Source organism: Arvicanthis niloticus, chromosome 5 (assembly GCF_011762505.2).
Source record: "Arvicanthis niloticus isolate mArvNil1 chromosome 5, mArvNil1.pat.X, whole genome shotgun sequence".
Classification (NCBI taxonomy): Eukaryota; Metazoa; Chordata; class Mammalia; order Rodentia; family Muridae; genus Arvicanthis; species Arvicanthis niloticus.
Window position 1 is genome coordinate 7,620,944 of NC_047662.1, and position 13,719 is coordinate 7,634,662.

Below are 13,719 nucleotides of genomic sequence, written 5' to 3' on the forward strand. Positions count from 1 at the left end.
TAGGAACTGCACAGAAACCGTGTGTGATACAGAAGGGACCTTGGGAGTCGCTTGCTTTCCTTTTAGAAGACCAGGCCAGACCTGAACCAGCCAGCCCCTGTTCTCCAGGCTCCTGGCTCCTACTCTTGCCCCTCTAACCAACCATTTAGCCACGCCCCCCTTTGTAAGACATCCACGTAAGGCTGGTTGTCTCCTAAAGGGCATACCTTATCAGATGCCCCCTGAGGTCAGAGTGAAACTCAGTCACCTTCTAGGCGTTCAAACCCTACTGGGTCTGCCTTCCACAACATCCTGCCTAAATGCCTTCTCCAGTGACCTGTCCCCTGGCACCCTTGTAATTTCTGTCACTTGGCCTAGATGACCTCACCCAGATCTTTCTTTCCTTTTCACGGTGGGAGGGATTGTTTGTACTTGTTATTTTTGAGACAGGGTCTCATTTTGTAGCCCCCATGGCCTCAAGTGCCTTCTGCCTCAGCACCAGGGGCACTGGGTTCACAGGCCTGTGACACCAAACCGTGAGCCTGACTCCCCGGGCTCTTTCGGAGTTGCCTCTGACCTTCTTTCTCCTTGGTGCCTTCTGTCATTCTCACTCAAAGCAACCCTTGACCCAGATGCTTGCTTGTTTCTCTTCAGACACTGGGAAACATCTGGAATTGTCCTGTGTAGTTATTACATCTCTACCCCTAGAAAACACACACACACACACACACACACACACACACACACGAATAAAGGGCTTTTCTCTGTCTAGAGGGCCTCCTGACTCTAGATGTGTGTGTGTGTGTTCCTGAAGCTGGAATGGTACCTGGTACAGATGACCAGCTCCATAAACATCTGTCAAGGGATGTGGTCCTGAACACACGTGGTGGAAGGCAGTGCGGGGGTGGGGCCCTGCAGAATGAGAATGAGCCCAGAGCATCAGGCTGGGCTCTGACCACTGAGATCACTATCTTGTGAAGGTGTGTCCATGTGGGCTCCCTGGACTCTTGTGAGTTTACAGACCCAGGGGAAGCTGAGACCACCCAGCCATGTGTCCAGGATGTAGGACCTGGGCTGCCATCTGTTGGCTTCCCCCTCTAGGTGTCAGGCTTGCCTTGGCATGAGGGCCACCATCCCTGGGCAGCAGTTATCCACAGGGAATGCACTTGGTGGGGGGCGGGCGGGTGGGGGGGAGGCAGGAGAGAGGGCTGGCCTTGGAGTCACGGTTCGGATTCAAGAAGGGAAATCATCTGAGCTTTTAAAAAATTAAATGGAGTCAGTAATTTGATTTCAGAGAGAAGCTGAAAACCTTGTAATGGCAGAAGCAGCTCAATTCCGTGGTGAAAAGGAAAAGCCTTAAATGGGGCTATTAAGCCTTTGCCTGGGATGGATCTGCCCGGAGAAAGAGGAAGAAGGGGGGCACGCACGGGGAGAAGTCATCTTCGAGGTAGGGACCGTTTATCAGCCAAGACAACCCTGATTATTTATTTATTTATTTAGTTCGCATTCTGGGCTGGCATTTGCTGCTGGCCTCCTTGTCTTGGCTGCATTTCAAATCCCACTTCCAGCCACAGGTCGGCCTAGGGTTGGGGGTGGGGAGGGCAAGGCACTGCCCTCTCAAGGAAGCACTGAGTGGGATTCCTGCCCAGGTCACTGTGCCTGGCCACAGCTGGGCTTCTGGGCCACAGAGTTTGGGAGCTCTGGGTCACTGCAGGTCAGTGGGTCAGAATTTGGAAGCTCTGGATCACTGCAGGTCAGTGGGTCTAGCCAAGCCAGAAGGGAACCAGCTGCTGCCATAGAAACCACGGGATGTGATGAACAGAAGGCAAAGCAGTGACACTTCATCCCCCTCCCCTGGGGTTCCCGGCATGCTTGGGCAGGCCTCCACACTTTACATGATCCTTGTTCATGCACTGCTCCCCCGCCACCATCAATAAACACACTGGGGAAGAATTAATATCATCTCCATTCGTTGATGGGGAAACCAAGGCTCAGAAAGGCTAGTGCCCTGAAAGGTTATGAAGCTAGAGCCCTAGACATGGGTGGGCCCAGCTATAGAGCCAGCACCCTACCCAGATGCCTTCCCAGGTCTAACAGTGAGAGATATAAAACACAACTGAACCAGCTCAAGGAAGCCAAGGGCTCTTGTCCTGTCCCAGCCGGCTTCCTGAAGGGAAGTGTGAGCATGTCAAACCATGTCCTCTCTTTCCTCAGGGCCTCCCCTCCCTGGACACTACCATGACTCACCCCTGAAGACTCCAGAAAGGCTCAACACAGGAGCCTCTTAAAGCACCCCTCCACGCGTATTAAAGCTCTGGAGGCTGATGGTTATCAGTGGAGGGGGCCAACCTGGACTCCATTGACTCCTGACCACCAGGGAGGGTGTTTCCAGGTTCACCAGAGGGGGGAAATATGGCTTCTGTAGGAGCCAGAAGGCTTTGGGTATGTGAAGGCAGGGGACTGGCTGTGTGTGCAGCCCCTAGATCATGCCAGCCCGCAGGCCACAAAGGTGCTGACTCTCGCTGTAGAGTTCTATCTACACCTCCTTCAGAAGGGGCTGCAGGCTTCTCAGGAGTAGAAGCCAGAAGGCCCTTGGGAAGTATTGTCTGGAGCGCTGCTGGGCCCACCCTGTGCCTCCCAGTGAGCTCTGGACTTGAGGGCCCCAGATACGCCCTGGCATCTGGCTGCCTCCTTCTTGAGGTGGTGAATGTGGCATCTGTCCCCAGCCCTGTCATTTCCTGGCTTGGTTCTGAGGTTGACAGGTCCAGGTACCCTCTGGTCTCCTCTCCAGAGGGATCATGGTCATTCTGCAGAGGTTTCTTAGCCTTGATTATGAGTCTCTCCTGAGGTTTCTTGGGGTGATGGTGGAAAATCAACCCCTCTTCAGCCAGGCTGCTCATGAAGGGTCTTGTCAATGGCGGAAACTCCTCACTGATGTGAGCAGGCTCCCTCAGGAAGGGCTCCATGGACTCTGTTGAACTCACTGTCTCGTTTGACAAATCTCCTGGTGTGAAGGGACTTCCTGATGGCTGAACAGTGTCCTGCTCAGCTCCCGTAGCTCTTGGAAGGTCAGTTGGTGTAACAGATGGTTCAGAACTCAGGAGCGTTTGGGCCCCATCAGATGGCCAGGAAGGCCATGGAGAAGAGGGGATTTCTGAAGACAAATGTGTACTTAGGGAACTGGGAGCCAGGAAAACCGAATGTGAAGGGCCAGGGTCAGCCTGGAAAACTTCAGTGTGATCTGAGAAGAGCGTAGCGGGAGTCTGGGCATGTGGACTTAGGTCTGCTTTCTCTGGAGGAATCTGAGGAGCTTGGTGCTCCTGCATTGCAGTGGAGGAGGGGGAAGACTCCCAGCTTCCTCTTGCAGGGCTGGTTATTTCCATAAATGCCACTGCCAGTTCCTGCTGCAGAAAGAGAAAAAGCATCAGAAATAAAAGCATGTGGTCCTCCCTGGCCACCCTGCAGACCTCAGCCCAGAAATGGATATGGGGGACACTGGTGTCAGGCTGGGCTTCTAGCCCTGCCTCCAGGACTCCTGCTACCAGTTCCTCAGTTTCTGGCCCCTGTTTGTGAATGCAGCTGCTATCTTTACTGCTGCTTCCTCAGATCACACCTCAAGGTACAGAAAAGCTGAGAGCCAGAGAAGACAGGCGAAAGGGTCTGCCCTTAGGTAGGAGCACTCTAGGTCCCCACATTCCCTGGGGAACACTCTGAATTTAAGGAAGAAATGTGACTAATGGGGAGGGGCTGGAGAGTAAGAAAGGGCTTAGGCCCAGTTTGGGCCGTCACCGCCTCATGGGGACCAGACTCTTGGCTGGGAAACATCACACAGAAGACACAACTGTGGATTTACCTCGGTGGACTCCTTAGCAGGCTGGTGCACAAAGTGCCGAAGGGGCTCCTCCAGGGCAGCCATCTGTGGGGTCTGGAGCCGGGAAGAGGCAGCGGATGGCGTTTCTGCCAGTGTAGTCTCCCATCCAGGAGACAGGGTGGGAAGAGTAGTCCTTGGTGTGACTGTTGAGACAAGCGACTCTTCTCTTGATCCTGTCAAAATGGAAATCAGAGGTCGGCCTTCCTGATGCGGGCCACGAAGGCCATGAGCATCCATCCCCTTCCCCACAGAGCAGAAGCCTAGTGGTCAGCGCCCAGCACTGAACTAGGAGCTGTCTTCATAGCCAACTCTCACAGGCCTTTACAATTAAACCGTAAAGGCTAGAAACGCAGCTGCCGGCGTGCACAAGCCTTTGTGGCATAAGCCAAGTCCAGTGGTAGACACCTGTAATCCCAACAACTCAGAAAGTGTTGACCAAGCATCAGAAGTTCAAGGTCAACCTTGAATAGCAAGTTCAAGGCCAGTCCAGGCTTGAGACTCCCTTTCAAAAACTAACAATCTTAGAATACATAAATCCTTTTTCTGCAAAGACCAGCCTAGCTGCCAGCAGATGGTTTCAGCACAGAACCATCTCCTATTTCGAGGTATGATTGGCCCAGCCCAGGAATCAATCAGAACTGGGTAATTTTCCCTGCTCACTCATTCTCGGGTTAGCCAGTCCATGTACAGTTGATGTTCTAAAACAGAAGAGGTTGTCTATGGGTTGGGTATCTTGTGCATTTTAAGATAGTCAGCAGCATCCCTGGCCTCTGGGTACCAGATGCTGGTAGCATCTCCTGGACATACTAAGTAGCAACTCCTAATCTGTAGGCCTAGTATAGACATTTAATATTCTTGGTTCAGGCAGTATGGTGGTTAAAACAGTGAGATTTCATAGGGATTTTGTTGTGTTGTTTTTTGTGACAGGATTTCCATATGTAGCCCAGGCTGTTCTTGAACTCACCATCCTTCCTCCTGTCTCAGACTCCAAAGCTGAGATCATAGGCATGCGGCCCCATGCTCAGCTCTTAGAGAACACTTTCCATAATCAGCTTCATGTGGAAAGATGAACAGACATGGCCATCATGGTCCACCTCCTTACAAGAAACCTCTCAGTTGCATCTCCAGAGAAGTCAACCTGTCTCATCTGGGGAAGTCTGGTAGCTCCTGCTGCTTCAACTGACACCGTATCACCCTTGCCCTGGGCCCTGGGGGTCCAGACCCTCACTGGTTTATATGCCTTACCTGACCCCTATGAACACTTCCCTCCAGGTCCTCTCACTCACATTTTAAAAGTTTTATTACAGGGAAGCACATGTACCACTCTTTCTACATCTCCACATGCGATCAGAGGACAACTTGCCTGAGTCGCTTCTTCCCTTCTGCCACATGGGTGCAGGGATTTGAATTCAAGCTATCAAGCTAGGCAGCAAGCACCTTTACCTACAGAGCCGTTTTCCTAGCATTCACCTCGACTTCAGAAGGTGAAGATAACTGTAGCCACACCCCCCACTACCATCGGTTTTCTTTTCTGGGTTTGGACACCCCACTTACTCCATTGCTCTCAAGGGCAGCCTCTGAAACCGTTAGGTGGCTCTTAAACACTGGTTTGGTTTTGGTTTTGGTTTTGGTTTTGGTTTTGGTTTTGGTTTTGGTTTTGTCAGGAGAAGAGAGAGAGACTTGAAAAAAAAAATCTGTAACCTTGGTCTGAAGAGGCAGCCTGGTAGTTAAGAGAACTTGTTGATCTTTCAGAGGACCTGGGTTCAGTTCCCAGCACCCACATGGTATGTCACGACCACCTGAAATTTGTAAGTTCCAGGGGATCTGGTGGCCTCTTCTAACTTTGATGGTACCAGGCACAAACAAGGTACATAGACACACATGCAGGCAAAAGAAGAATTCACACAAAAAAGGAGGAAGAAAGGAAGAGGAGGAGAGGAGGAGGAGGGGGAAGAGGAGGAGGAAGAAGGAGGGAGAAGGAGGAGGAGAGGAGGAGAAGGAGGAGAGGAAGAGGAGGAGGAAAAGGAGAAGGAAGAAGAAGAAGAAGAAGAAGAAGAAGAAGAAGAAGAAGAAGAAGAAGAAGAAGAAGAAGAAGAAGAAGAAGAAGAAGAAGAAGAGAAAGAAAGAAAGAAGAAATCTAAAAGGAAAGCTCCAGAACCACAGGCACTTAGACAATCCATTCACATTCTAACTCACAATCACAGATTGACAAAAGAAAAGCATTCTGTGAGAATTCCTGGTGAAAACTGGGTCTAACAAACACTCACTAAGTGGTCACTAAAGCCAAGATGGAGAAAGCTGGGGAAGAAAAACTACAGGAGAGAAACAGCTCCTGATCTCCAGGCTTCCAGACTGCAGGGAAAGTCAGGAAGTCTTTGCGCAGACTATAAAAAGAACAGAAAGCTCTAGAAACTGCAGGGGAGGTACAGAGGAGGTGCGCTGGGGACCAGGGAGGAGAGAGATTCATTCCGGCTGCTGATATGAAATTAATAAAACCAGAAAGGGAACATTCTTTCCCCGTGTAAATCTTCCCAGGGAGGGAAAAAAATCTTCCTAAAATGTTTTTATTGCTGTTGCTATTTTGGTATTTTATTCATTATCTCCCTGTGAAGAACCTACCTATCCTTCAGAGGCCAGGACAAAGTCCATCTCTCGCTCAGCACCTCCCACTGAGTCCACCTGCCCTCCCAGAGATTCCCTAGAAGTCTCTTATCTCCCCTCACAGGCTGCTGGAGAGACCCCCATCTGGTGGCCTCTGAATGCTTACTGCATCCTGGCCGGGTAGAGTTCCAACCCTCCCTTTCAAAAATCAGTATCAGTGCCACAGGAATCTGTTAAAACAAAAGCAGCCGAAACATGTAAAAACTTTTGAGAAATATTTTCATTTTTAGCAGACGGGTTAGAGCGAGACCCTTCCTAACGCCCCTCTCTCCCCTCCCCAAACCCATCCTGGCTTTGTCTTTGTTTCTAATTCCGAGTCTGGGGCTAGATGTGGTAGGCAGTCCCCCTTTTAATCTTTCAATATAGTTCTGAATATAATTACATTTTTATGCAGTACCGAGACATCATATCCTGGTAACAGGGCATTCTTGCACTATTAACATCTGAGTTCAATCTCCTTTCCGTCTGTCTTCTATTGAGGACAGTTAGGAAGTCTGAGATGAAAGTGATTGACATCATTTGTGAATTATGTGTATTTCCTCGTGCTGGATTCGAATGGGTTTTGCTCCTGGTGGTTTTGCACGTGTGAATACCAGGTTTTCTGGTAGCCCGGCTTTCACCAAACCCCCACCCCAAGACGCGGGCCACAGCATCCCGTGCAGAGTTCACACACACACAGTGTTTACCTGGCATGCCTATGGATGCAGGCTGCACTGCAAAGTCTTGGGCTCTCTGCTAAGGAGTCTGCGGCGCTGACTGACCTGGGGCCCACACAGAGACAGCAGACAGCAGGACACACCAAAGTGGAAATGGAACATCCTGTCCCAGGCCTGAGCTACCCACTTTCTAGTGCAGTGTTGGTGACAGACTCTGGGACCCTTATGTTCCAGATTTGGGGGGAGGCTGAGATGGGGACTAGGTAGGGATGTAGTTCAGTGGAGAGAGTGGGTGCCTAACACACATGAAGCCCCTGGTGGGATCCCCAGTACTTTATAAACTGGGTGTGGATTTGCCCATAATCCCAGCACTTGTGGGCTAAAGGCAGAAGGACCAGAAATTCCATGTGACCTTTGACTATGTGATAAGGTCACAGCCTGGACCAAGTGAGTCTCTCACTATCTCACAAAACAAAAACAAACAAAATCAAAACCTCTGGTACCATTCAGAGAAGTGCCAAGCACATGCCTGCCAACCCAGTACCAGAGTGGCAGAGGATGTTTAAGACCAACCAAAGCTACACACTAAGACCCCATCTCAGAGTAAAATTAAGTGACTAGAAGATAGGCCAGTCAGTAAAGTGGTTGCCACACTTGTATTCACAAGGACCTGGGTTCAGATCTCCAGATCCCTTATTGGAAAGAAAACACTGTGGAGTGAAGAGATGATTCTAGCACCTACATGGTAGCTCACAACTGTCTGTAACTCCAGTTCCAGGGCATCAGAAATCTTCTTCTGGTTTTCATGTGCACCAGGTACATATATGGTGCACAGACATATGTGCATGCAAAACACCTGTATAGATAAATTTAAAAAAAAAAAAAAAAACCGGGTGGTGATGGCACACACCTTTTATCCCAGCACTCTGGAGGCAGAGGCAGGTGGATCTCTGAGTTCCTGGCCAGCCTGGTCTACAGAATGAGTTCCAGGATGGCCGGGGCTACACCGAGAAAATCCTGTCTCAAAAACAAAACAAAACAAACAAACAAAATCCCACACAAATGTCTTTAAAAGTCCCATGCTGCAGCATGTCCCCGTAATCCCAGCACTTGGGAGGCAGACGCAGGAAGATCCTTAAACTTTGCTAACTGATCAAACTGAATCGGTAAACCCCAGGTTCAGTGCGAGACTATGTCTCAAAAAAAAAAACAAGTCGAGCGAGCAAGGTAGATATTAGACATTAACCTTTGGCCTCCATAGCTGTGCACACACGCATGCGCACCGGCAAACGCTAACCTGAGGCTGAGCTAGTCAGTGGCTAAGCTCCCACCTCTGTCTTCCGTCCACAGCCAGGTACCTTTTCCCCATTCAGTACCCAGGCCTCTCTTTACCTCAGCCAGCTCCAGCAGCATGCCTGACAGAATCACTAAGCTACCTGGATGTGGCAGCTCTCCCATCCAGAGAATGAAAATCTGTCATAGGAGAATGAACCCAGGGCAAGAAACGCGACCTTGTGTGGCACGAGCCTGTCACCAGCAGGCACGCTTTCAGGCTTTCCTACTCACCCACACACTGGAAAAAGTTCTCCACTGTCCAGTGCACTGGGGAGTCCATCTCTGCAAAGTCCAGGCTCAGGTCCACCCTGTAGAATGCTTGTGTCCCTGGGGATTCTCTGGCCGCTTGGCATGGCTGTAGGGCAGCAAGGCATTGATACATGTGACAAGATGTACCCATGCCCTATGGCTGTCCCCACTGGGGCCACCTCCGAAACCAAGCTGAACCTCCAGGGTCTGAATGGAGAGGCCCTCCCGCAGCCAGCTCCCAAAGACCTGCTCTCTGCATTTCTCTCTTCTGGCTCTCATGCAGGAGGCCTCAGAGGGAATAGCATAGCTGTGCCCTCAGGACACTGACCTGGTCCTGAAGCAGCGGCTTTGCTGGTATGCTGACAACCACAAAGTCCCTGTCCTCAGCCACTGTGAAGGTGTCAGACTGCTGTACCTGAAGGAACCTGGGACTCAGAGACTCTTCCACGAGGGATCCTCTTTTGACCAGACCCAGTCTCTGCTTGGGGATGTGAACTGTGATCTCTGACCCTGGCTGGGAAGACACTGAAAAGACCCATGATCCAGTAAATAGTTACAGACACACGGGGCCTTAGGGCGGCTGTGACCAGACCCACACGTTACTCAATTGATGCTGACACTGGGACTTGGTCCCAAGATCATGCCTGCATGGACAAAACAGAGAAGGGACAGAAAGGTCACCCTGCCTAGCTCCCAGAGGATGCTGTCATCTGGGAAGGTCAGTAGAAGAGCAGGTGCCCGGAGCAGGATGGCCCATCTCTCTAAGACTGTTTTCCATGAGCCTGCCTGGTGCTTCTTCCATTACAAGCCGCTGTTAGGAAACAGCTCATCAGTTGTTTACACTTTAGGGAGAGTTTTGTTGTGTCAGCCCTCTCACCGGGGACATTCTGCGCCAGCCCTGCAGTTGCTAAATGAAAGCATTCGTCTCCAAATGAAGATATTTCAAATAATACCAACAGGGCAGGAGATGTATAGGGACTTGGCAAGGACATTCTCCCAAGGCTCCCAAACTCCCTAGAGTTCTCATTCTGAAACTTATTTCATGATAAAACTCTAATCAAACCTGCAGGGTTCCTCATCTCTCATCTATCCACGCAGGACAAAGCCTTTGGTCCATCTAACTTTGCATAGTGAGATCTTTAGAATTTAAATACCCTGCAGGCCAGCAGAGTTCTTCCAGAGTCCTGGCCTCTTGGCAATGCAGAAGGGAGGGGCCATCACAATGCACAGGAAGGGAGGGTATCACCTCTAACTATGCCTTGTAGAATAAGACCACAGATCCTTTCTCATCTTTGTCCTCAGCATCCCTAGAGTCTGCCTGGAGCCCTAAGATGTTCCCGGATCCCAGGTCGGCAGCCCTCGGTACATAGACTGGTTCACAGTCACATTCCACACACCAACTCAGCTTGTTCCAACATCCCTTCAAACTCCTCTCAGCACTGAGGTTGGGGATAAGAAAAGGGGAGGCAGATTGGGGCGGGGGAACAAGGTGTTTAGCAGAGGGGAGAAAACAGAAGTGACAGGCAGTGGTTAAGTCAGAGAGGTGGGCATTAGGGGCACCCCTGGGTCTTACCCAGCGGGCACGCAGCCTCGAAGGAGTAGGCGTAGGAACCGCTCACCAGCCAGAGTGGCAGGAGCTCCAGGGAGGTGTTCCACACCTGGGGAAGGAGGAAGGTCCCTCTGTGGCCACTGTTCCTTCCAGAGGCACATTCTCTCCATCAGTGCCCCTCCTACCCACCCCAACTTCCACCTCATCCCTGAACAAAGCCCCCAAGAGTCAGACTCCAGGCCAGGGCCTGTTGCTCCAGTGCAACCAGGAAATATTATTTAGCCAGGATATTTTTAGCAGGAAGCAAGCTCGGAGCAAATGTCATGTGAGCCGTCTTCTCTTACACGGCAACTTTGGGCTATTTAAAGAGATGGTAATTACGCTCCTGCCACCATGATCAGGACTCGCTGAATACATGATTGCCGGAGCCCCTCATCTGCCGAGCCGTGCACTTTACGCTAATGGGGCCCAATTTTCAAAGCCGCCTGCCTAAATCTGTCCAGCCTCACAGGTGGACACGTGAATTGGCACTTCAGGGTGACAAAGTGTTCCTTGGGGTGCCAGGCTACAGAGCCCTCCCTGCCGTCCACCACCAACCTCCTGCCTCTGAAGAAGTTCTTGTCTTGGGCTTTGGATGGTGACCGTGGTGGTGCCAATATCTGCCTCTAACCCCATCAAGCTGGCATCCTCCAGAGAAGCCACCAGCTCCCCTCGAAGGGACAGCAGCCACGGTGTCTGAAGAGATAAGGCAAAGTCACAATCCAGCTGACCAGGGAGACATGGTCACTCAGGGCCAAGGAGCATGGGCACTTGGGGGATACTAAGAGGATAATGGGGTCATGGAGAGGGTCAGTCAGCAAGGGGCATGATGGCAGCTACTTAGAGACTCCGATACCCTTCTATTTCAGGGGAGCAGACTCTATAGGGATGCTAAGAGCACAAATAAACATGCTATGCTCCAAAGAGCAGGGCCAGCCTCTCAGCCTATGTACTTCCCAGGCCAGCATGGTGGGCACCCTATTGTCCTGGGCTCACCCTATAGTGGGACGCTGGCAATTGGTGTTTTGAATAAAGATGGGTACCTGGTAATGAAAGAGGTGCCAGGAGGAGCCACACTGCAGTCCAGGGCAGTCCAGGAAGACTTTAGAACCAATGGTATGCAGGGACTCAAAGGGGTTCGAGGGGAAGGGGGGGCTGGTTCATCCTAGGTGACTGTGGGAATGAATCCCTAAGGCTGGGAGGAAAAGCCTGTGCCTGGTGCCACAGTGACCCATGCCCATATTCCTAACGTTTGGGAGTGGGAGTCGAGGGGCTTTCCACGAGTTAAGTAACAGTTTGGGCTATACACTAAAACCTTGTCTCAAAACCACAAAAACTGGGGGAGGGGGAGCAGAGCTCCGATGGTAGAATGGTTGTCCAGCACACCCTGGGTTTGATTCCCCTGAACTGTTAAAAAAAATAAACAAAAAACCAGTCATGGTCGTACACACCCATGCAGTGGGTAGGGGACAGCAAGACTCTTCAGCAGGTAAAAACACTTGCTGTCAAGTCTAATGACTTGGGTTCAGCCACCTAGGCACATGCAGAAGGAGAAACTCACTTCCGTCTTAGGCACTCAGCGGATAGAGACAAGAAGACCAAAAGTTCAAGGTCATCCTTGGCTACTTAGTGAATTTAAGGCCAGCCTGGGCTATGTGAGACTATCAAGAAGGAGAAGGAGACGGAAAAGAAGGAGAAGGAAGATGAGGAGGAGAAGGAGGAAGAGGAGAGGAAGGGTAGGAGGGAGGGAGGGAGGGAGGGAGGGACAGAGGGACAGAGGGACGGAGGGAGGGATAGGTCTGAGCATTGTAACACACACCTTTGAAGCCAGCATTCAGGAAGCAGAGGCAGGTGGATCTCTGTAAGATCAAGGCCAGCCTGGTCTACATAGAAAATTTCAGGCTAGTCAGGGCTTACCTAGTGAAAATTCTGTCTCAAACCAAAAGAGGGGGAAGAGAGAGGAGGGGAGTCAGAGAGGGAGAAATAGAGACTGTGTACCACAGGAGTGGGTAGCCTTGCAAAGGAGCCAGCTCCTGCCACTGGGTACCTTTCAAAGAGAATCTTAGCACAGCAGGACCCAGAGGCTTCCTACCCCAGCGGGATCCCACCAGGGTTTTTTCCAGGCAGCTCTAGACTTCTGCATGGAGGGTATGGTGGGGGTGCAGGGGTAGGGGGGAGGTACCAGTTCTGCCAATACCCAGACCCATGAAGGTCACTACTATCCACAAACACTCTCCACAAAAGGGCCATGGAAGTGACAACCTCCCGCCTCAGAGCCTAGTAGTACCCTCCAGAACAATGCCCTTACTGTACCTACCTGTCCACCATCACTCCTCGGAGGCCAGGGCCTTGAGACCTGCAGAGCAGAAAGGAAGGAACATCTGTGCGCTGTGGGCAAAGGTGAGTGAACCTTTGCCTGGGCAATTGCCTCAGCAGGAGTCCAGCGAGAGAGCAGGACTGCCCCTATTGTTTGCTCATTAAGATGAGAAAATCATTTATGTTCTGGGACTCAAGTGTCAACAGACCCAGGGAAATGTTGCCTCAGCTGCTGCTCTGGGCCAGGCCATCAGGGCAGCTGGAGTACAGAGCACAGCTGTCAAGGTGGAGGGGGGTGGGGTGTGTGCACAGCATGCCCCCCCCCCCCCCGCTCTTCCAGGTCCTCCTGCCTCATCTTACCCCAAGGCCCCCACTTCTTCCCCATTCCCTGCAGACCCCAATAAACAAGGATACAAGAGTGTGCTCGCCCTTGGCAGCATGCTTCGGTTGCCCAATCATCTCCATTTTCCCCAGTGAAGAACCTTCAATGCTAAAATAAAGATGGTCTCAGGCAATTCTGAACAGCTGGTTTCTCCCTGCACCTGAGCCTCGAGGTGTGGCCAAGGGACCTGCCTGCGCCCAGCTGTCCTATCTACATTTCTTTTACTACATTATTTATGTATTTATTATGTCAGCATTGGCGGGGGCTCATGCATCTGCCACAGTGTACATGTAGGGGTCCACGGACCACTTAGGGGAGTCAGCTGTTTCTTTCCACCGTGTGGGTCCTGGACGCGGACCTCAGGCTGTCAGGCTTGGGTTGGGGTGCTTTTAGCCACTGAACATCTCACAGCTCTCCTGTTCCCCTCTTACTGCCTTGCCCCACTCCAGGACAGAACCAAGACTAACAGAGAAAGACTCCCTCCCCTCCCCTTCCCTCCTCTCCTTTCCCCTCCGCTGTAAAATTTAAGGACACTGAGTCCAAAAAGACTAACGAGCCACCACGTCTCTCCTGCCTAAGGCTGCATCTCTTTCCACCGCAGGTACAGAATCCATTCTTTCAGGCCCAGAGACAGGTGGACGGGGTAAAGGATGCCTCCGCCTATCCTCTCAGCCTTGTCAGT

General features: G+C 51.3%; 1 protein-coding gene across 3 annotated transcripts in view; it reads right to left on the bottom strand.

Annotated features, from left to right (window-relative positions):
- Window positions 1-1,456: 1,456 nt before the first annotated feature.
- Ciroz (ciliated left-right organizer protein containing ZP-N domains) overlaps window positions 1,457-13,719 on the bottom strand; it is a 29,001-nt gene continuing 16,738 nt past the window's right edge. The window contains exons 6-11 of one of the 3 annotated variants that reach the window (XM_034503698.2): window positions 12,657-12,695; window positions 10,898-11,035; window positions 10,325-10,409; window positions 9,080-9,276; window positions 8,734-8,857; window positions 6,653-6,681 (exon numbers count right to left, since the gene is read on the bottom strand). In XM_034503698.2, coding sequence (XP_034359589.1) covers window positions 6,653-6,681; window positions 8,734-8,857; window positions 9,080-9,276; window positions 10,325-10,409; window positions 10,898-11,035; window positions 12,657-12,695 — 612 coding nt within the window. The other 2 variants (XM_076933741.1, XM_034503696.2) reach the window with 2 other exon arrangements.